We start from the raw sequence: 21,862 nt of genomic DNA, 5'->3' as shown, positions 1-21,862 counted from the left end.
AGGATGTAGGTGGTGAGGACATTTTTCCTGCCTAGCCAGGTTAGGAAAGGAGAGCTGCTCTTAGAGAGAATAGAGGTGACTTTGGAGAGTAGCGGGGGGAAATTAAGACTAAACAACAACTTGTGGTCCATCGGGATCGTCACCCCCAAATATTTTATTGCTTGTGTAGGCCACTTGAATGGTGTGAGGGCTTTGACCTTAGTACGCAGGACAGCTGGGAGGGAAACGCCAAGGGCCTCCAACTTATCGAAATTTATCTTAAAATTTGAGATAACCCCAAAAGTTTTGAAAATCTGCATAACCTCCAGCAAAGCCTCTTCAGGATTTGACAACAGGAGCAGTAAATCATCAGGAGCAGTAAATCTGCCTAGTTTCACTTTGATCGTGGGGGATTGGCGGAACTTAAGAAGAAGCGTCTCTAGGGTGAGTACAAACAAGGTGGGGGATAATGGGCATCCTTGACGAGTACTGTTTCTAATTTGGAAGGCGTTCGATAGGGTGCCGTTGACTAGTACTCTCGCAGATGGTGCAGAGTATAGATAGCTCTGATGAGGCCTTCAGGGAAACCAAAGGCTTGTAGTACTTTCTCCATATAGGCCCAGCTAACCCTATCGAACGCCTTCTCCGCATCTGTGCCCAGGAGTACAAGAGGGGACTTAGATTTGATGACGTGGGTGATCGTATGTATGACTCTACTGATATTATGCCTACCCTCTCTACCTGCAACGAAACCTACCTGTTCTTCACCCACAAGCCCAGGGAGCAACCCTGACATCCTGCTGTTAAGCAGTTTAGCCCACCACTTCAAATCGGTGTTCAGCAGTGAAATCGGCCTGTAACTTCCACATGCTTCCTTATCCTTCCCTACTTTATGGATAATCGTTATGTGCACTTCCTAGGCTTGTGGGGTCAGAGAGCCACCTGTAAGGAGGAGATTGCATGCCGTGACAAAATGTGGGACTAAAATATCTTTATACTTTTTGTAATATGAGCTTGGAAAACCATCAGGTCCGGGACTCCTGCCTGAAGGGATAGACATTAGAACTTTTTCTACCTCTTCCGTTGTAAACGGTTGAAGCAGCTGATGTATATCGACCTCAGAAATTCTTGGGATGTTAATAGAGCTAAGGAACTCCGACGTGCGTGTCTCGATTTGCTGGCTGGTGAGGGGTATTGGGAGGTTATACAGATTTGAATAAAAGGAGCAAAACTCCTGAGCTATCGCTGGAGTATTAATAAGTCGGGGGCCTGAGGCTGATTTGATGGCTTGAATAAAGGATTTATTTCTTTGGTTCTTAATAAGGTTGGAGACTAACTTAGAACTGAGGTATTGTTTGAAGCGCAATACGAACATTCAAAAAGTTAGTGACCTTATGCCTCAAGCACTTAAGCAGAACCTCAATGTTAATAAGACCTCCCTGAGATCAGATGTCAGCTCAGACCCTAAAGTAAATGACCCCCTCAATCAGACCTCAGATAAGAGCCCCATGCCTTTCATCATCACCATTATCATCCATGATGCCTCTCACATCCCCCATTATGATCATCACCTCATTGCCTCAGATCAGCCCCAAGTTTCATAAAATAAAAAAGCATTTACCTCTCCGGCTCCTGGATGCCGCTGCTCCTCACCACCCGCGCTCTGTGTTCCTCCTGCTGTCGGCTGTGCTGTGAACTGGCGTTTACAGAGTGACGTCACAGAGCGCCTCACACTGTGCGCAGACCTGCACAGCCTACAACCGAGGACCAGGAAGCGGTGAGTACAGAGCCTTCACCGCTTCCTGGTCTTCACCCTCCTACCTATTTTTGCTACGGGCAACGAAAATGCTGTCACACTGTACATGTGAGCCCGCACCTGGAAGAGCCAATATCAGGGGGCTAAAGAGCCGCATGTGGCTCTAGAGCCGCAGGTTGCTGACCACTGCACTAGGGCAATCAACCTCTTGGGCTGAGAAAGCTGCAGTCTTTATTGAAGATATCTTTAAGGCAGCAGTTTGGTCTTCTCCATCTACCTTTTTCAAACACTATCGTCTGCAGTTTTTTCTCCTTTGGTTCTAAGGTTCTTTCAGCTGTTATCCCACCCTAGGAGTTCTTTAGTAACTCACTCTCGTGGTGCTGTTGTGGGTGAGGAGGAAACCTGAATATTACTCTTATCAGTAATTGGATTTTCCCATCCCTTTCTTTCTGGTGTTTGGCTGATAACCCACGTGTGTTGCTATGAAAAATAATATATTTAGATATTTATACTAACCATTCAGGGCAGAGTTAATCAAATCCTTGGACAGACATACTGAAGGGAGTCTCCGCCTTTTTTCTATTTTATATTTCCTGTCTTTGGGGGCAGATCCCATCATGGATTCAGGAAAATCCAATTACTAGTTTGAGTAATTATTTTTTTTCAAAATGGTGAGCACAGCAAGACAGGACAAAAAGCTGCACTTTTTTTTGCAGAATCTGAGCTCTGGCATAGAAGTTTAACCCCAGGTCTTTTGAATTTTTTTTTCTTTGGATCCACTTCTGGCTTTGAGTTAAAAGTGCAATGCCCCAGAGTGGCATTACTACCTTTTTGCACCCCCACTCTGTTGGGCGATTGTGTCATCATATGCATTTGTTACCATAGACTGCATACTGTGAAGATGCATTTCCCGATTTTGCAACTGTTAGTGTAATGTACCTGGTTTACTAGCAGATGACAGCAGTATTGTCAGAGCTAGTTATCCTAGAGTGGAACCTTCAATCCATGCTAGCCCTCTCTAGAGAGGGATGTGTTAGTTTGAAGTCAGTTGAGAGTACCCCCGGTAAGGGGGAAGGCTGTGTTTCAGCCAGCAGAGCACAGTCTGCTCTCCTGGGCCTATGGGCCCCATGTTACACGCTTCAGAGCCAGGAGGAAAGATTCCCTGGATAATCCCCCAAGACAAGAGATAAGATTGAGATAGTCAGACTACAGAAAGTCGTGTTCAGCAGAGCCAAAAAAAAAAAAAAAAAAAGTCCGTTTGATTTAGTCAGCATAGCAGAGCTGAAGAGTACAGATGTAGCAAAGACAATTGTGTTTGCCAGCCAAAACTTAAGCCAAAATCTTCTGACGACCAAGACAAAGCTGGAAGATTGTTCCTTTATGAAGTTTACTCAAGTAAAGCTGTATCAACTTCAATACAAGTCTGGACTCAATTTCTTCTACCTATACCTCAACTATTAACCCCATTTTCACTACTGCGGATGACCACGATTGGGGTTCGATATCCAGGTAGGAGCACTGTGACAAGTGCAAAAGCCACACCTAAGGGACACTCACCTTCTACATAGGGGGAATTAGTCCCTCGTTGTGATGCCATTTGCATGTCAGCAAAAATTCTAAAAACTCATAACACCTGTAGAAGAGGCCCCTGGTGCAGGACCTGCCCTCTGCAAAAGATGAATGTGTGACTGACCATAAGGTGGAAGCAGCAGGGTTACCGTAGCACAGAGTGATTCAGGAGGAGTGTGGGAAGCAGTGACCCATCCTCTTGTAATCATGATGTGTATTCCTGCTGGATTCTGTAGATGCTCCAGTCAATGATGCTTCTGGTCCCTGGCCTGTAAAAACTTCCAGAAGGCAACATGTTGCGTTGACAGGTCCCCAGAGCTGCACATCAATGTTGGGTCAGCTGCTGCTTGTGGACATGTCTCTGGAAGCTTACAGACCAGAGATTGGAAGAATTTGTTGAACAGAGCCTCAAAGCTGGAACTGAATAGAGTGCATTTTATTTTAGGTAGACCACATTCCAGGGCAGAATTAAGAAAGGGCATAAATGTGGAGCACCTAAGGAATACAAGTTTTGCTACAATGTTCCACACAATTACATATCTGCTTTTGTGGGACATTGAGTTTCATCTGTAAAAACCATGACTGCATTGGACACCTCTGCAAGAACACATTCAGACATTGCACATAAAATGGCATAGAAAAATGAATGAGAAAAAGCTTCAAAATTAGATTTTATTAAATTGGACAAACAGTTTTCTGCATTACAACTCATGTCAGGCTCCTCCTTCTTGATCAGGATCTACAGTTCTGTGCGATCACCTCCACCCACTGCCTGGGACTTGATTTTTGCTGGAAAGAGTTCAGTCCAAAACACAAACTCTTCCTCCTTCAGTTTTGAAGATAATTTCTGCTGTAAATTAATCCCCAGATAGTGTTCTTCTGTGCCGTATTGCAGCCATGTTGTCAGGTCGGGGCTATTGGGGTCCCTGCAGTGAACAATGTGGAATTAGTAACAAGCAGATAACTAGGTGACAGCAGTGAATGTGCGGTCAGTCTGCTTCAGGGTTACTTACCCAGTCCGAGCAAAGTTTGCCCAATATTTCATAACAGTCTTGCTCAGGACCTTCTCTCCAGGGGTTGCAGGTCCTGAGACAAGAAACCACCACTATTAATGACAACCTACAGTCCCCACAGCAGCACAAACCTCCTTCCTGTCCTGTTTGTTACAATGTACCAGTGCGGGTAAAATGCATCTGTTTGGATACAATTATAGAAGATTCTCAGCCATGAGAGGAATGGGTCAGAATGGTTTTCAGCCTCTGAATTCAAGCGAGAAGGCTTCAGTTCCTTGCCATTTTCAAAATCTCAGTAATTTAGGCTAAAAGTATAATAGGTTGTACCATTACTGATTGATGTGTGTGGGTGCAGAGACCTTTTGGGTCACCTGATCTGCAAGAGATCCTCAAAGACCATAGACAACTTTAGGGCAGTTCTTTTCATTATTGCATTCTGCTTATTGAGGGTAGGCTTGAGCGAATAGAGATTTGGATCGTAGAGCTGAAGTCAATTCAAACACTTCAGGGGTCATTTATAAAGACCTGCGTTTTAGATGCCCATCTTAATAAGCCCCTGCGCTGGATCGCTGAAGTTATGTATGGGCACCAGCCTCTACATAGTTTAGGCATATGCATCACTGGTCTAAATGCAAGCCCGCTTTCTAGCCATCTTACATTTAGACCATTTTCTGCATCTACACCAGGTGTAGAAAGTAATGGACACCAGCCTGCTGGCCCATCTCCTTCCTTGCCCCTAGCAATCCAAAGTCAGGTTTGGTACCAGCTAGTATCCAGTACCAGACTTCAGATTGTATCTTTTAAAACATCTTAAAATTAGCAGACATTAATACTGAATTCATTCATCAAAGTCTCCCTTTGGCTAAAGCAAATTTTGCCTCGCCGGAGTCATGTTAATGCTGTCTCGGTACAGCATTAAAATCAAATTGTTTGACTGAAAGACCTCAGATCAATGAGGGCAAAAAACAAAAATAATAATTAAAGCCCAGAGCCTTTATTCATGTAATGAGCACATGGCTGGGAGGTGATAAATGGCAGTGCTCTGCAGGCCTCATGGTCAGTAGCTGGAAGGAAATTAATGTCAGCTGGAAAAAGCCAGCATTAATCCTGCAAGTAACTACCTGACTAGTGGAGGTGGGTGACAATACCTCAGGGACTGGTTAAAGGGAACCTGTCACCCAAAAATCGCCTATTAAGCTGTTTACAGTACCTTATAGTGCTGTATAGTCGTTTCCTGATGCACTTTTTGTTAGTTTTGCAGCATGTATGCTCAGTCAGAAATCGATGTTATATTCAGCTGCTGCCCCGTGCTTCAAGACAGGCTTGAAGTCACGGGGGCAGCGGCCTCGGCGTCTTACATGGCCCTCTCCCCGCCCCCTGCCTCTGTGACTGACAGCCGAAATCCGATTCCGGGACCGCGCTCAACGGCCGCATGCGCAGTAAAGGGCGGCAGGAGCGCGGTCCCGGCTGCCGCGCGTACTACGCGCTGTCTTACTTTCGCCGCACTGCGCATGCGCCCGACATCCTGTATCAAACGCGCCCGGCATCTGGGCGCGGGCGCGTTTGATACAGGATGTCGGGCGCATGCGCAGTGCGGCGAAAGTAAGACGGCGCGTAGTACGCGCGGCAGCCGGGACCGCGCTCCTGCCGCCCTTTACTGCGCATGCGGCCGTTGAGCGCGGTCCCGGAATCGGATTTCGGCTGTCAGTCACAGAGGCAGGGGGCGGGGAGAGGGCCATGTAAGACGCCGAGGCCGCTGCCCCCGTGACTTCAAGCCTGACTTGAAGCACGGGGCAGCAGCTGAATATAACATCGATTTCTGACTGAGCATACATGCTGCAAAACTAACAAAAAGTGCATCAGGAAACGACTATACAGCACTATAAGGTACTGTAAACAGCTTAATAGGCGATTTTTGGGTGACAGGTTCCCTTTAATGCATCTGAATCCAAATATTACAGAGGGGTTAATGCCAGAGTTGAATAGAACAGCCACCTATGGTGTGCATCATGAAGACAGCCACGGCCTGTATAATAGCCAAGTCTGGAACAGTGACCATCCGGCCTGTAAGCAACAGTGTGCGCCTACGATACTACAGTCTGACCTAATGAGCGGGTGATGACTTATTACATGCACTTGATGAAATGAGAATTTTTATGCTTAAAATGACAATCCAAGAATCAGATGATTTTACGATCACTGGGAACTAAATGAAAACAGTGACCTTTGTATTTATCACAAACATTACGATTTTTATGTTTAATTCTTGCAACATCTAATACAGGCTTAAGAGTCTTCACAGGACATAACTTGTAACAGTACGAGACGACTCACCAGCATAGAATACGCCGTTCCTCAGGAAGGGTCCTCCAAGCACAGAGATGAGCTCGTCGCCATGATCGCACTTCACATATTTTGGTCTAAATAAAGCCAGGATGGTTGGTGCTTGCTGGAACTCATAGAAGTAGACGGGGAGCCCCGCATCTAATGAGAGAGAAGACTACAAGTTCTGTCCATTTCACAGTAATTGAGGATCCTGTGATGTACACTGAGATCATTGCCATCCAGGTATTAACGCCATACACTGGCACAGCTATGGCGGTACATTCATTAACTGCATAAGATGGCACTGTGCCCACCAACTCAAACGTAGACAGGGACCCTGAAATCCAACAAGCGAAGACTGTTATTTGTTTACTTCATGATAAGTAGCCTGTGATGTATATGCAGATCATTGCCATCCATCTATTAGGCTTTGTTCACACTGGCGTTTTGACTTTCCGTCAGATTCGTTCAGGGCTCACAATAGGTCCAAAACGGATCAGCTTTGCCCTAATGCATTCTGAATGGAAAAGGATCTGCTCAGAATGCATCAGTTTGCCTCCAAACTGATCCGTCATGGCACACAATGTCAATGGGGACGGAGCCATTTTCTGACGCAATCTGGCACAATAGAAAACGGATCCGTCCTCCATTGGCCTTCAATGGTGTTCAAGACAGATCCATCACAACCAGATCCGTTCATGACGGTTGCATGCGGTTGTATTATGGTGATGAAGCTTTTTTTGCAGATCCATGATGGGTCCACAAAAACACTAGTGTGACAGTAGCCTTACATACAACCTCATACACTGGCACAGCTCTGGAGGTGCATACAGTAACTGCAGGAAGTGGCACTGTGCCCACAGATGTCATCAGGAGCAGACTAAGGACCCAGAGATTACCATGGTGCTGGTCCAGTTTGGAGCACTTCTGGCCAGTACTAAAAAAAACTACATACCAGAAACGCCCTACAAGACCAGCAGATCTTGAGATGTGAACCAGTCATCTAGACTTCACAATTCGGCCCTTCGCAGAGTCACTCAGATCCTTACAAGGACATTTCTTATAACCAATGTTCCTCACTTTTGATATCAATGGCTTGAGTATTATGGCCGATTGGGGTAGCGGCCTGAACATTAACAGTATGGTCAGGGGAGTAACATGAGCACACCATCCAGTTATAGATGCTACTAGACTGAGGATGATGGCGGACCAGGGCCTCCGACTGCTACAATGGGAGTGGACTGTACCTCGATGGTATTTCGCGAACTTTAGAGCCTGTACAACGAACGCTGCATCTCCACACATGTCCAGGAAGCGGTCACGAATCTTCAGTGGATCAGTGGTGTCACCAATATACTTGTCAACCATCACAGAAATTACTTCATTACTCAGGGGCTAGAAGATGAACATTAACAATAGAGAAGGAATTCTTTATAGAAGACAAATCATAATTGCATGGAGAATAGGAAGGACCGCGCTCATCTCACCAGCATAGGAACATTCTGGAGCTCCTCCACTACAGTCTCCCGTGTCATTCCATTTGATATCCCAGTTATATTATATAGCTAAATGGGGAAAAAAAATTCAGGCTCATTAATATCCTAAAAATAGGGCAGTAAGCAGCCAATGCTATTAATAAAATAATGGCAGGTTAAGCAATTACCTTGTCATCCACCTGCATACAGCTATACATAGACTGTACAGCACGTGCTCAGTGGTAACCAGACTTGCTGCTGAAGGTGGACATGACTGAATGGGCCCCCCCACTACAAGTGGGTTCAGTTCATGAAAATACATTGTAAGGCCTCATGCACACAACCCTGCTGTTTTTTACGTTTCGCAAACCACAGATCTGCAATTTGCGGAACGGGCAGCCCATTGTAGACCTGCCTATTCATGTCCACGAAACAGACCATAGGACATGCTCTGTAAAGTTAAAAAAAATTGCAACAGATGCTGACAGCACACAGTGCTGTCTGCATCTTTTGAGGCCCCATTGAAGTGAATGGGTCCGCATCAGAGTCACAAAAACTGCGGCTCGGATGCAGACCACAACTACGGTTGTGTGCATGAGGCCTAAGGCGAACACTAAGGCTGGGTTCACACCTGAGCGTTTTACAGCGCGTTCCTACGCGCTGTAAAACGCTCAGGCAAAAACCAATGATTCCCTATGGGCATGGTTCTCACCCGAGCGTTTTTACAGCACATACGAACGTGCTGTAAAACGCCCACGCCCAAGAAGTACAGGAGCTTTTTTGGGGCGTATTGTCGCGCGTACGCCTCTGTGGTTAATAGCAAGAATGCGCGTTTCCAAATACAAAAACGACCGATATAAGCTCTGTTTACAGGCGTTTTTCGGATACACTCAGGTGTGAACCCAGCCTTAGGCCCCTTGCAGACGAGTGTCCGGATGCGCAGTTAAAAAATAATAATTTTGCAGGCAAAGTCATTTTTTTCTTCATGTGGGTACAATGCGATTTATTGTGTTTTGCGCGCACTAAAAACAAACATCTCTTGGCAACCATCCATGAAAATCACAGCGCATCCGCACTTGCTTGTGGAGGTGATGCGATTTTCATGCAGCCCCATTCACTTCTATGCGGCCGGCCTTACGTGAAAAATAGCAGAATTCAGAACATGCTGCGATTTTCACACAGTGCAGAAGTGATGCGTGAAAAACATTGCTCATGTACACAGAGCCATTGAAATAAAGGAGTCCGGATTCTGTGCGGACGCAATGCATTCGCATCACACCCACACAGAATACTTGCTCCTGTGAAAGGGGCCTTACACTTTAGCTTTGCACCTACCAGTGGAAGTATGTAGCCAAATTCCATATTATTGATTCCAATGAGAAGAGGGACCTTGTTTCCTTCCTTGTTAGCCAAGATCTCCTCCACTGGTTTAGGTAGAAAAACCCCGTCCACACACACAGGAAAGGGTATTAGGCCCTGCAAAGACATAGCATATGAGGAGGACAGAACATAGTCTTGTAATAGATGGATGCATCCAGTCCAGAGAGTCTATGGGACCGTCAGTGGAAGCTGAGCACAACACATGTCATCTCCATCAGTCCCACAGACTTTATATGAAGCTGTAGGACACCTGCATGACCAACGCTTCATCCAGGCTGTGGTGATGCAGTGAAGAGGACTGGGAGGCTTAGGACTCCTGGTTTAATGATCAGTATGGGGCCCCCAGCCTTCTGACAATTAACACCCATGCCTAGGATAAGTGATATGGGTCAATTTCAGAAGCTGCCTCTAAAAAATTTCCCATAGGGCAATACCGTGCGATGACAACACCTACCATTGCTTTGGCCATAGCAAGAAACCCCTTCAGATTTCTTCTTCAGACAGTCGGCTATGGAGGCGAGATAACAGCCCGATATGTTCGCTACTAACTGCAGAGGAAAACAGATATAATATTCAGATATTGCATATCTTCATCTCAGGACTGGTTGCCGGCCTCACTCCCCTTGAGGTACTAAAACTGCCGAGCAGCAAAAAGTGGGTTTAAAACTGGAATTGTGGAAGGGGTTCACCTGCCAGTTATAAATCTCAGATTTAAATGTATAATTTTGGATACCTTTCCAGAGAAGGAAGGATGGGTGGACTACTATCTAGTACCTGCAGTAATATCCATCTGGTAATCCTTTGAGAGAAGACAACGCAGCATTTCAATCCAGCAGATTATGGAAGAGGTACATCTGACCTTTTGGCTCATCCACATGGAGACCTCTTCAAGCCCTAGTATTCCTTCTAGATCAGGGCTTCTCAACTCCAGTCCTCGGGACCCACCTGTCATGTTTTCAGGATTTCCTCAATATTGAACAGGTGATCTAATTAGTGTCAATGCATCAGGACTTACCACAGGTATTCAGTCTGTGGGACATTCTCAAATCCTGACCGGTAGGTGGGTCCCAAGGACCAGAGTTGAGAAACCCTGTTCTAGATAGGCTATTCTTACCTCCTGATAGGGGACGAGCTCTTTAGAGTTACTGACCACGAGTCCTGGCATTGTTACTGCTCCGCTCTCTGCGATGGCGTGGTGGAACAGATCTTTGGCTAAGGGAGAGAGCACCTAGAAGAAAAGAATTCAGAATATCAAACCCTTGGAGCGGACGTTTGTTGATTTTCTTTATTTTTTTATTTTTTTTTAATGATTGAGCATAGTTGTGTATTCTGCTTATGGCACAGAGAACAATCTGACCACTTCTGATCATAGAAAAATGCTGAAAGGACAATAGTGTGTTTTTTTCCTAATATCTTTATTACAGAAAATTTCTTTCCACATCTTCAGCAGATTCTTTATTTCATTCTTGCTGAATAGTAAAGCAGCAGCAATGAAAAGGTTCCCGCTATTAATTTAGTGACCACTAACAGTGATGGCCAGTTCGCAGTGTCCGCCAACAAACATGTGAATCAAGATGGCAGCCCGCAAGTCCAGCGATGCACAGGCAAGTCCTTGCCTGTGCCGCGAGCCGGTCCGAAATCCAATGCGGTCACCGGGAGCAGGCAGTTCCGAGAACAGCCGCTGGGGGCCTTCATCGGGCTGTTCTCGGAACTGCCTGCTCCCGGTGACCGCATTTGATTTCAGACCGGCTCGCAACACAGGCAAGGACTTACCTGTACATCGCTGGACTTTTGAATCAAGATGGCAGACCGCATGTGTTCGTTGGCAAACACTGCCAACTGGCCATCATTGACCACATGATTTTATTTGGTTCTGCTAGAACTGGTAGCCACAAGTGACTAAGGAGAAATTGTTTCCACAGTTACTTTTTGGAGGTCTACACAAAGTAAGGTTCTTGCTGAAAGAGCAGAGGTCATATAGGTTTAAAACACACACACACGAGACAGCACGTCCAAAATGATGGAATTTTATCCAGAAGCAACGTATCGGCTTAGATAGCCTTGGGAAGCTCTCTGCTCATCTGGTGTCCAGACTGTAGAGTTTTTCCTGTCCATGCTTTGCTCTAGGACAACCCCTCCCCCATTACCGTGGGAATTTTGGACCTAGGCCTCTGTACATCTGCTGGGGAGAAGGCCAGTGTCTGCATTCCCAGCACTGGCCTCAGGAAGTAGGTGCGCCTGCGCCGATTTATGACATCACCTACTATTTATAGAGTTTGGCATAGAAGATTTTCTCCTGTACCAAGGTAGTGCAGGGACATTTAGTTTCCCCTAGTTTCCTCCTGGGCTTTTATTCTTATTGCCCTGGTGATTAGGTTTATGTATTACAGATCTCTGGGAACTTCAGATGAAGTTCCCAGAGGCAGGAAAAGAAACTGAAAGCATAAACTCTGCATTTGTTACCCAGCACATCCTGTGAAATGAGGTAGATGTGCGGCACTGACTGAAAGTAGAGCACTCTGAAAATCTACACATACACCAACTACATCTGTAGAAGTTCTCTTCCGAAGGCCAAGTCTTTACCCCAATGCTATAATGCTTTAAAAGTAGAGTCTAGACAATGTAGCCACAAAGCAAGTCTGCTCCATGGATGTCATATCTCCACCCAAAATAGTTCTAGTAGAAGACCTCAATCTTTCTGCTGGGAATTTGCTCTCATTTCCCCCTCAGTCATGTCAGACAGGCCCCAAGTCCTCAGGATCAACTTTTCAAAAACTATGCTGCCAAATTAATACATTGAGGGTTTTGGGGCAAGAGATTGGAATTCCACAAAAGGACCTTTTGAGACATTTGTTAGCAGGGGAACCAGGATTTTTTGGGGCCGAATTGGAGCCATCAAGATAACTAGGGGGGAGTATGCTAGATGGAAGCTCCAAGGCTGAGCAAAAGTAACCATCCCTACACCGCCATTGCTTAGAGAAAAGGAAGAGTTGCGTTTTTGACTGAACCTCATTCCCCTGGCAATTCAGATATCCTACAACCAATGTGTTGTGGAATCTAATCTGTAAATCCTCTCCCCGTCAACTGCATTGGGAAGGATTTTAGGGTTTCCCCAGACTGCCAGGAGCACGAAGACCAAATGATATGTCTGTCTGAAGGGGTTAACAATTTCTCCTGAAAATACAGATAAGACTAGCGGCATCCCCATGCAGTCACATCCATGGTAATGGTCTGCAGAGCTTTGTAAATGTATTCCAGTCTTTCACCAGAAAGACTGGAATAAAACCCATCCCCAGTGATCCATGGGCACTGGAATTAATAGCTTAATTGTAAAGACAAGCAAACCAGTTTGCTTCGAACTTTCCGATTTTTCGGATGACAGACAAACCGGAATCTTTCTGGGTTTCAGACCTTCAAGAACATTTACAGAGGAACAAGATCTACTCACCTGAAATTCCCTTTTCCGCAAGTCTGATGGCTTATTTACCTAGGCTGACTGAGCAGGCAATTATCAGGAACGGTTCATTCTCGATAATTACCTGCTCAGAGGCAATGGCTGAATTTACATGAAGCAGTCACTGTATGAGGACGAGGGATCACTTATGATTGATCATCCCTACAGAGGCATTGTTTCTGGGCAGCAGATTGCCGTCTACAAGGCACATTGACATTGCTTGTTCCTCATCGGCCATTCATATGAACATTCATTCTTGATGGTCCCTGATGGACGTTAAGTCAGTGCCATATCCCTTCCTGATAAATCCTTGAGCTTAGTTTGCATTGTGACAGTAGGGATTTAATTACCACTTGTGCATTTCCAGTCCTTTGGAATAGAATAAAAATACTCTGGGTGATGCTTTAGACTTGTGTAAAAAGGAGGTTTCAGGTTAGCAAGTTGAATTCCTATGAAGTCAGACACCGGCTAGAAAATTCCCCAAGGATTATAGAAGCTCAATGTAGAGAAACCACACTACACTAGAGAACTTACAAGAGCGGAGACACTGAGCGAACCAGCAGATTGGCCAATTATAGTGATAGACTTGGGGTCGCCACCAAAATTTGCAATGTTTTCCTGTACCCATCGGAGAGCAGCCACTTGGTCCAGAAGCCCATAATTACCAGGTAACTTGTCATCTCCAGTACTGAGAAAAAAAAATAAAAATGTATACATAAATAATACACACAGCCTGCCTAAAGCCTACAGTAATCTGAACCATTACAGAAAAACATCTCAGAATTACTTCTGTACGGATCCTGCGTTACATCCTGTATTATACTCCAGAGCTGCACTCACTGTTCTGCTGGTGCAGTCACTGTGTACATACATTACTTAATCTTTACCGATATCCTGTATTACTCCAAAGATACAAATGGATACTTAGAATTAGATTAGCAACTAAATACATTTACAAAACTACTGAATTGGGTGTAAATTAACCCTATATGTAGAATGATAGATCTTTACCTGAAGAATCCTAGGATCCCCAGCCTGTACTGTATGGACACAAACACTAAGTTCTCATAGGCGCTAAGTGCAGAGCCATCATATGTACTGGCCGCCCCAAACACCAGCCCTCCACCAGGTATAGAGACCATGACCTAGAAAAGGGGAAGAGATCAATATTTATGGGAAAGCCATTCTTAATAAGCCACAGTCTATAAGATGCCATTAACACCACTCGCATCTATGGTACCTGCACCGAATTATGCTCTTTGTGTATTTACTAGAAATATCATGACTTGGAGACAATATTTAAGAGAAACTCTGCAAAACTACAATTTCCAAAGGGTCCCAAGCACCTGCAGGGTCAAAATACTTCGCAATGGTAGCTTTCCAGTTTACTAAATGACAAGTATCAAAATATTACCCTCCGATTTCCTGGCACTTACAGGTAATGTGGATTCCTTGTGTCTGTCGGCGGGTGTATACACATTCAGGTACAGGCAGTCCTCCGAGGCCGGGGGCAGCACAATAGAGGATTGGTACTGTTCTCTTTCAAAAGTCATATACTGTGTTACCTGTACACACCTGAAATACAGAGGCAATGAAATGCATCTCCAGGTAAGTCACTAGTAAATATACACATCATTATGGAGGTATATAAAGTTTCTTGGGAAAGTATTCACCCCCTTGTTATTTTACCGTTACAACCTGGATGTAAAATAGATTTGATGTTATATTATATGTAATGGTCCTGATAGTAATAGTAGGTTTTCCTTCCATTGTAACAATGTGGACTGTGTACAGAAATCAAAAGTGAGGTCATCGGTGCATGTAATCACCCCTCTGTTCCACCAACAGCAGAAGTCACATGTGCAGTATATACAGTCATGAGTGCATCCTCTGAGTTCTATGGTTTTACCCATCAGGACAAACACTGCGTTGTCCAAATTCTAAGGGTGGTTCTTTCCCCTGCCTGACCCCTCAACTTGCAGGGGGGGGGGGGGGACCAGCAGGGACCCCCATCACCCATTTAATTAGGTAATTGAAGTTTTAGCCCTGGTGTTATTAGGGGACCAGGGTACCAGCCTTGTGAAGAGAAGGACAGCTAGCTCAAGCCTTTCCTCAGCATCAAACCCTTCTGCCAGGGAGGAGACTGGAGAAGCCAGCCCTACGCCTCGTCTGTATTGTTCTGCACCTGCATTTTTCCAGAAAAAAAAAAATATAAAATAAAAAATCTGGTTTACTACAGACCCCCAACTCTGGACTTTTCCCATTGGAGTGCACCAGGCCTTACAATCCCTTCTGGAGAGCAGCAACACCTCAGTGGTGTCCGGGGGACTCCGTGTAGCATTGGGGCCACCCCAAACACGGCCATTGTGTATGGACATAGAAATAACAGCATCACAAGTCTATGAACTCACATGGGGGGATACTCAGAGGCGTCTCTAACAGAGGTCCAGGGTTCAGCAGGTTCTGGGTTAGCAAATCTCAGAGGTCCGACTGGAGGTTTTGCAAAAGGGACTCCATAAAACACATCCACGACTCTTGATGTTTCCTTTACCGGCACCGTGACGCCCCGTAGTTGTCCATATTTCGTGGTCACCAACGGCCTTTCACCATTTTGACCTAGAAATAAAAACAATTTTTCTGGCTATTTTGATACCATTGCTACTGGAAATATTCCCATTATATAGTATAGCGCATATGGCGTGGTTCTCCTTGCTGCACTGCATTGGCTAGCTGTAACATTAACGGCCATGTACACCTTTAGGGGCAGTTTTGTATTGCATTGTACTTGATAAGTCACTCCATATGGAATCTTTATGTACATAGAGGACATGCTCTATTCGCTACCTGTGGATTCTCCCTTTTCCGTCATCTGGGGAGCAGAGGGGCTCCTCATCTCTGCCCTGCCATTATAAACACTCATAGCCCAGTTCTCATCTTACTGATAAGAATGTGGCTTACATACATGTTTATAACCTCTTAGTAGTTTAGAGATGAGGGTTATTAGATGGCGGCACAAAGCGAAAGTACAGTTAGAAAAACAGTTAACCCTTTGTGACAAAGGCTCCCCTGCATAACGGGATGAATCCGTTTTGCAGCCCATAGACTTCTATTATGACTGAATGGAACGCCTCTAAAAGGCATTCCGTCATAGAACTGAGTTACGGTCCGTGGTAACCCTTTACCAACAAAGTGTGAACAAATTCCATAGGCAAAAATTCGGCCGAGAGCGGTCCGTGGTATGCTGGGCAGGATTCCTGTTCAGAGCAGGAGCGCATGACATCATTGGTTGCCATGACGCCGTGCACTTTATGTCACCGCTGCACTACAGTAATACTCGTATAGTGTAGTACTGTAGTGCAGCGGTGACAAAGTGCACAGCGTCATGGCAACCAATGATGTCATGCGCTCCTGCTCTGAACAGGAATCCAGCCCAGCATACTAGGGACTGTTCTTGGCCGCGTGCATTCAGCCTTATTACGTGGGTTGTGTATTACTCCCCGGCATCCTGCCCTCTAGTATCTTGCACCCTGGTTCTCACCTGTTGCGATTGGCGTCAGAATGAAGAGGCTGAGGAGCAGAATGTGCTGCAGAATCGCCATGTCCTGTGCGCTGTGGTCACCAGTGGATGCTCCTCAAGGTCAGAGTCATTAGATGGAGTAGAAGATCTGAGGTCAGAGATAATACATTTCCAGTTAATATCCATCACAGATCTTTCAATGTTGCCATTATAGCCGGACAAGACAGCTATGCCCGTGGTGTATATTATCCGCCACACTGGCTCCTGCCCCTGTGTAGATTAAAGACTAAAACCTCATGCACATGGCAGTAGTTTCAATCTGCTTCTGATCAGATACAGACCCATTCTGGCGGGCACCATAGCCAGTGGGTGTCTGCTGTTCTGAACAGAGGCCCGTGGGTACCGTCTACAGCCAGCAATAATGCCAATAGTCATTACAGCCTTTAAAAGGCAGTGACCATTAGTGATCAGGGACGCGCTTTCGAGTTAAGACCAGTATGCCGCAATAGGGGATGTCGGTCATAATTCTAATAGGCTGGGTCTCTGAAGCAGGTGACAGGCCAACATAGAAAATCAGCAATTCATGGTATACTATACTCCCTATGGAAACAAATATTCTATATATTAATAAAAATAAAAAAAAAGGTAGTGGACATTGTGGCCTCCAAGAGTAGCTACAAAAACCCAAGTAAAAAATAAAATTAAAATCACCCCCTTTCCTTACAATAAGGATACATAATCATGGGCACCACTGCATCTGAAAATGCCAATTCACCATTTTCTTCATCACTTCTTACCCCAGAAATTTAATAAAATGTGATCAATAAAACTATGGATCATCCCACAAAAAAAAAAAAAAAAAAATTAAAATAAGCTCAGTAGACCCAACCATAAAAGTTATGGGGGCCAGAATATGGTGAAATTTTTTTTTTTATTCAAAGTTAGGTTTTTCTCAGTATTAAAACCTATACATATGTGGTATCGTAATTGTACTAACCCAGAGAATGAAGGGCACAGGTCAGTTTTGTCACAAAGTGAACACCATAGGGACATAACCCGCACAACTGGAGAAGTTACATTTTTTCCTATTTCACCCCACTTGGAATTATTCTGCCCATAAAAAAATAAAAAACACAAACCTGTCTACTCTTTGGGTTTATGAAGCTGAGGATCTAGGCCTTAAAGAAGAATACAGTTTATAACTCAACCTTTCAGTCCCCATGCACACAAGTGTGCCCGTTTTGTGGGCAGCAAACCAAGGATCCCAGCCGTGTACATCCTGCCCCATTGTCAAAATGACTAGTCTTGTCCACATAACAGACATGGTCATCTTTTTTGTACAAAGGACATACGACCATATGGATATGGGCTAATGGTTTCCTGTGCAACCCAGAAAAATGCGGATTTGACGCAGATCAAAAATATGGTGAAAGTGTAACTGTCTTTATTTGCTAGTTTATTAGAGCTGGGCATGTATAGCCGAGTCAGTCTGTCAGTGATCTCCAAACAATCTGTAGTTACCTTAGTGTTGAGGATGAATAGTTGCATAGCGAATTTTTTTAGCGAATATCACAACTTCGAGAATTTGCGAATATGTTGAATATAGTGCTATATATTAGCTATAACGAACATGAGTCATTGGCCCACAAGCAACTTAAGCAGGAAGGAATCATGTTTTCATATGGAAAAGAAAACGAATATTCAAAAAAAAAAACACAAAAACATATATAGCGAATATTTGCCAAATACAAATAGAGCAATTTAGCGCTATAATTTTTTTATAGTCGCTTCTGTACTTCAGATTTAGAAAAAATTTACAGTACTAAAATTACAGCACTATATTAGCTTAGCTAAATTGCTGTTTGTATTTTTTGAATATTTGCTATACTTTTTTTAGAATATGATGAATATTCTTAAAACGAATATATAGCACTATGTTAACTGCTATATATTATTTTTTGATCAAATTCACATTATGCGATTTTTACATTTTAGAGCAATCGTGAAAATACTCAAATACGAATATTTGCAAATATGAAACAAATATTTTAGCAAATATTCGTGAAATATTGCCAATTTAAATATGGGACCTGCTGCTCATCACTAACAGCTCTCATTAAGGTCCCCTGTCCCTTTCCACTGCTCCCTTAAAAGACAGTTCCTACAGCTTGTCCATCTCTGGCTGAGAAGACAGGAAGACGGAGGGGCGGTCCTTCACACTGCATTAGGCTTCAGAGTGCGGAGGCGTGACTCTCTGGCTAAGACAGGAAGACGGAGGGGCGGTCCTTGACACTGCATTAGGCTTCAGAGTGGATTACTGAGACACGCCTCCTCAATCTGATTGGCTGGCAGGGAGCTGCTGGCTACAGCAAGTGTGTATTGGAAGTGAGGGAAAGCAGTTTTGGCCTCAGAACTGGTAGAGGAGCCATCTTGAGAAGGTCCTCATATTGTTAATGTTTAAATGGCCATAACCAAGGGGGGGGGGGGGGGAAAAAAAAAAAAAAAAAAAAAAAAAAAGGAAAACAGTGGTATGTAAGAAAACTAAAGATTGCTTTATGACAGGCATGTCCAAACTGCGGCCCTCCAACTGTGGCAAAACTACAACTCCTAGCATGTCCTAATAGCTGTAAGCTATCCAGGCATGCTGGGAGTTGTTTTGCAACGGAGGGCCACAGTTTGGACATGCCTGGCTTTATGCATAATGCTGCAGCAGTAACATATGCTAAAATATCAGTTACTAGTGTTGACCGAGCATGCTTGAGCCGAACTGGTATGCTTGGCACATGGTGGTACTTGCCCGAGTTCCGCATGTGCTATAGTCTCCTCCCCACACTTTTTGCAGCTGCCAATAAATGTGCAAGTACTGCCCTCACCAATTCCAGTAGCCATGTTGGCTACTGGCATTACAGCGATTTGCTAGCCGAACGCGTCAACGGGTGCTATATAGCACCCGATGATGCGTTTTCAGCTAATTCGAAGTCTGTAAGAGGCAGTGGGGTGCCAAAAGAGAGAAGGCAGGCCATACCAAACAGGCCTGCAACTGTTCCATGGAGCACCCCCTTGCAGAAATCTCCCTTGCCAAGGGGGTAGATGTTCCGCAGTATGGCGCTTTTTTGAGGAAAGTGTGGACAACAAATGTAATTTGCAACCTGTGCCATACGAAAAATGAGACGGGCCATGAACACTAGCAACCTCGCCACCAACATAATCCACCACATGGCATCCAAGCACCGTAATAAGTGGGACAAACGCCTGGGTCCACAATCAGCATCTGCGGGTCACACCACCGTCTCCTCTTCCCCTATGTTACGTGCTGGTCAATCCCCTGACGAAGGCACAGACCCAGATGCCTCCCGCCCTGCACCTGGACAGTCGCAAGGCACCATCAGCGACCACATCCACTTCCATGTCCCAGCGCAGCGTACAAATGTCCTTACCCCAGGCCTTTGAACGCAATCGAAAATACCCAGCCACCCACCCACAGGCCATAGCGCTAAATGTGCACCTTTCAAAATGACTGGCCCTGGAAAGGTTGCCATTTAGGCTTGTGGACACTGAGGCTTTCCCGCAGCCTGATATCAGCAGCTGTCCTGCGTTATGCCGTCCCTAGCTGCCACCATTTTTTCAAAGGTGTGCCGTGCCCGCCTTACACCAACATGTGTCCCTTAACATCACACTTGCCCTGACCAACACAGTTACTGGGAAGGTCCACTTAAGCACAGACACATGGACAAGTGCATTTGGCCAGAGACGCTACATTTCTCTGACTGCACACTGGGTGACTGTTAGAGGCCGGGAGCAAGTCATACCCTGGGATGGCACATGTGCTTCCAACGCCAAGGACTGTGGGCCATATGTCGATCAGGGTTACCACAAGCACCCACGTTAGTGGCTCCATCCCCCACTTCCACCTCTGAATTATCTGCGTGCAGCACCAATCATTCGGTAGCTGGAAGCAGTGTAGCACAGCAATGGGGGAAGCAGCAACAGGCCATGCTAAAGCGGATATGCTTAGGGGACAAACAGAACACCGCCACAGAGCTGTGGCAGGGAATAAGACCAGACCAAGCTGTGGCTCTCGCCACTCAACCTACAACCAGATAGTGTGGTGTCTGATAGTGGCCGTAACTTGGTTGTGCCTTTGGAGCTCGGCAAGCTCACACACCCATCCTATGCCTAGCCCACATGTTCAACGGTTTATCAAAACCAACCCCAATGTGCCTGAGTTACTGGTAAAGGTGCGCTGCATGTGTGCACATTTCCGCAAGTCGGACAGCTTCAGCCGGTCTGGCAACGCTGCAGCAGCGCTTGAACTTGCCAGCTCACTGGCTGTTGTGCGACGTGAGCATGCGCTGAAACGCCACGTTCCACATGTTGGCCAGACTTTGTGAGCAGTGGAGGGCAGTAGTAAAATACCAGCTGCAACATGGTCACCGCCTTTCCAGTCAGCTTCCGCTATTCACAAGCTAGGAGTGGGCATGGGTGTCTGACCTGAGGTTTTATGCAACTGAGGAATCAACAATGGTGAGCGGCGATAACGCCATAAACCCACTTCTGTGTCTACTCAAACGCTCGCTGCTCACAATAAAGGACAACACTTTGCATGTGGAAGAGGTGGAAATGGGGGAAACATTACATAGGGTGATAGCCAGACCACCCTCAGTTTGTCTTCTCAGCGCAAATTGGATGATGAAGAGGAGACGTTTGCCTCCACTACAGAGGGTAGTACCCATGGAAGTTTAATTCCATCTGTTCAGTGTGGGTGGGTAGAAGAGGAGATTGAGGAGATTGAGACTGATCCTCCTGATGAGTGAAGTCTTGTATGTTGGGACTCTGGCACACATTGCTGACTTAATGTTAAGCTGCCTTTCCCGTGACCCATGCGTTATACGCATTTTAGACACAGATTACTGGTTGTTCACCCTTCTTGACCCCCGCTACAAAGAACTTCTTATCTCATTCATCTGGTGGAGAGTACGAACAGTGCAATACCAGAAGATCCTTGTTAAAAAATTGCTCAAAAAAAAATCTCCATCTGGCAACACCGGCGGCAGAGTCTGTAGTTCCTTGGCCAACCGAGGGAAGACAAGGGGAACACACAGCAGTTCCAACAGAGGCAGGGCAACACCCTCCAAGGCCTGGTACAGTTTCATGACACCCCGCCAGCACCCTCACCCTGATGCGTGGCCTAGTGTCGCAAGGAGGGAAACGTTTTGTAAGCCGGTGAAGGAGTACGTAGACCGTGTCAGCGTCCTCAATGATCCCTCAGTGCTTTACAACTACTGGTTGACTCTTATAAAAATGAACAAGGCCTGGTTTGACCAAGACTTTGACTCTAGAGGAAAGCGGCTGAACATAAAGGCACTTTAAGTGTGTTTATAATGTACTGAATAC

The 21,862-nt window shown here is 45.4% G+C and overlaps 1 protein-coding gene across 1 annotated transcript; it reads right to left on the bottom strand.

Moving 5' to 3' along the window:
• Positions 1–4,043: 4,043 nt before the first annotated feature.
• LOC122920097 (fatty acyl-CoA hydrolase precursor, medium chain-like) lies at positions 4,044–16,550 on the bottom strand. Its single transcript, XM_044269306.1, has 13 exons — positions 16,490–16,550; positions 15,363–15,567; positions 14,388–14,526; positions 13,963–14,096; positions 13,486–13,639; positions 10,612–10,725; positions 9,952–10,045; positions 9,453–9,631; positions 8,130–8,207; positions 7,890–8,037; positions 6,652–6,801; positions 4,318–4,390; positions 4,044–4,230 (listed from the first exon to the last, which is right to left on the bottom strand). Exons 1-13 carry the CDS (start codon positions 16,548–16,550, stop codon positions 4,044–4,046), a joined length of 1,716 nt encoding a protein of 571 aa, XP_044125241.1.
• Between the last annotated feature and the right edge of the window lie 5,312 nt (positions 16,551–21,862).

The sequence above is a fragment of the Bufo gargarizans genome, chromosome 10 (genome assembly GCF_014858855.1).
Source record: "Bufo gargarizans isolate SCDJY-AF-19 chromosome 10, ASM1485885v1, whole genome shotgun sequence".
In the NCBI taxonomy this organism is placed as follows: domain Eukaryota; kingdom Metazoa; phylum Chordata; class Amphibia; order Anura; family Bufonidae; genus Bufo; species Bufo gargarizans.
This window is presented reverse-complemented; position numbering and strand designations above follow the sequence as displayed.

What these genes read in the sequence shown, in the direction of transcription:
- LOC122920097 (XM_044269306.1), bottom strand. Translation starts at nt 16,550, where the DNA reads ATGGCGATTCTGCAGCACATTCTGCTCCTCAGCCTCTTCATTCTGACG. An exon ending in GCCTCTGAGTATCCCCCCAT is followed by an intron (nt 14,527 to 15,362) that starts GTGAGTTCATAG and finishes TCTGTATTTCAG; the next exon opens with GTGTGTACAGGTAACACAGT. An exon ending in CGCTCAGTGTCTCCGCTCTT is followed by an intron (nt 10,726 to 13,485) that starts GTAAGTTCTCTA and finishes CTTTTCTTCTAG; the next exon opens with GTGCTCTCTCCCTTAGCCAA.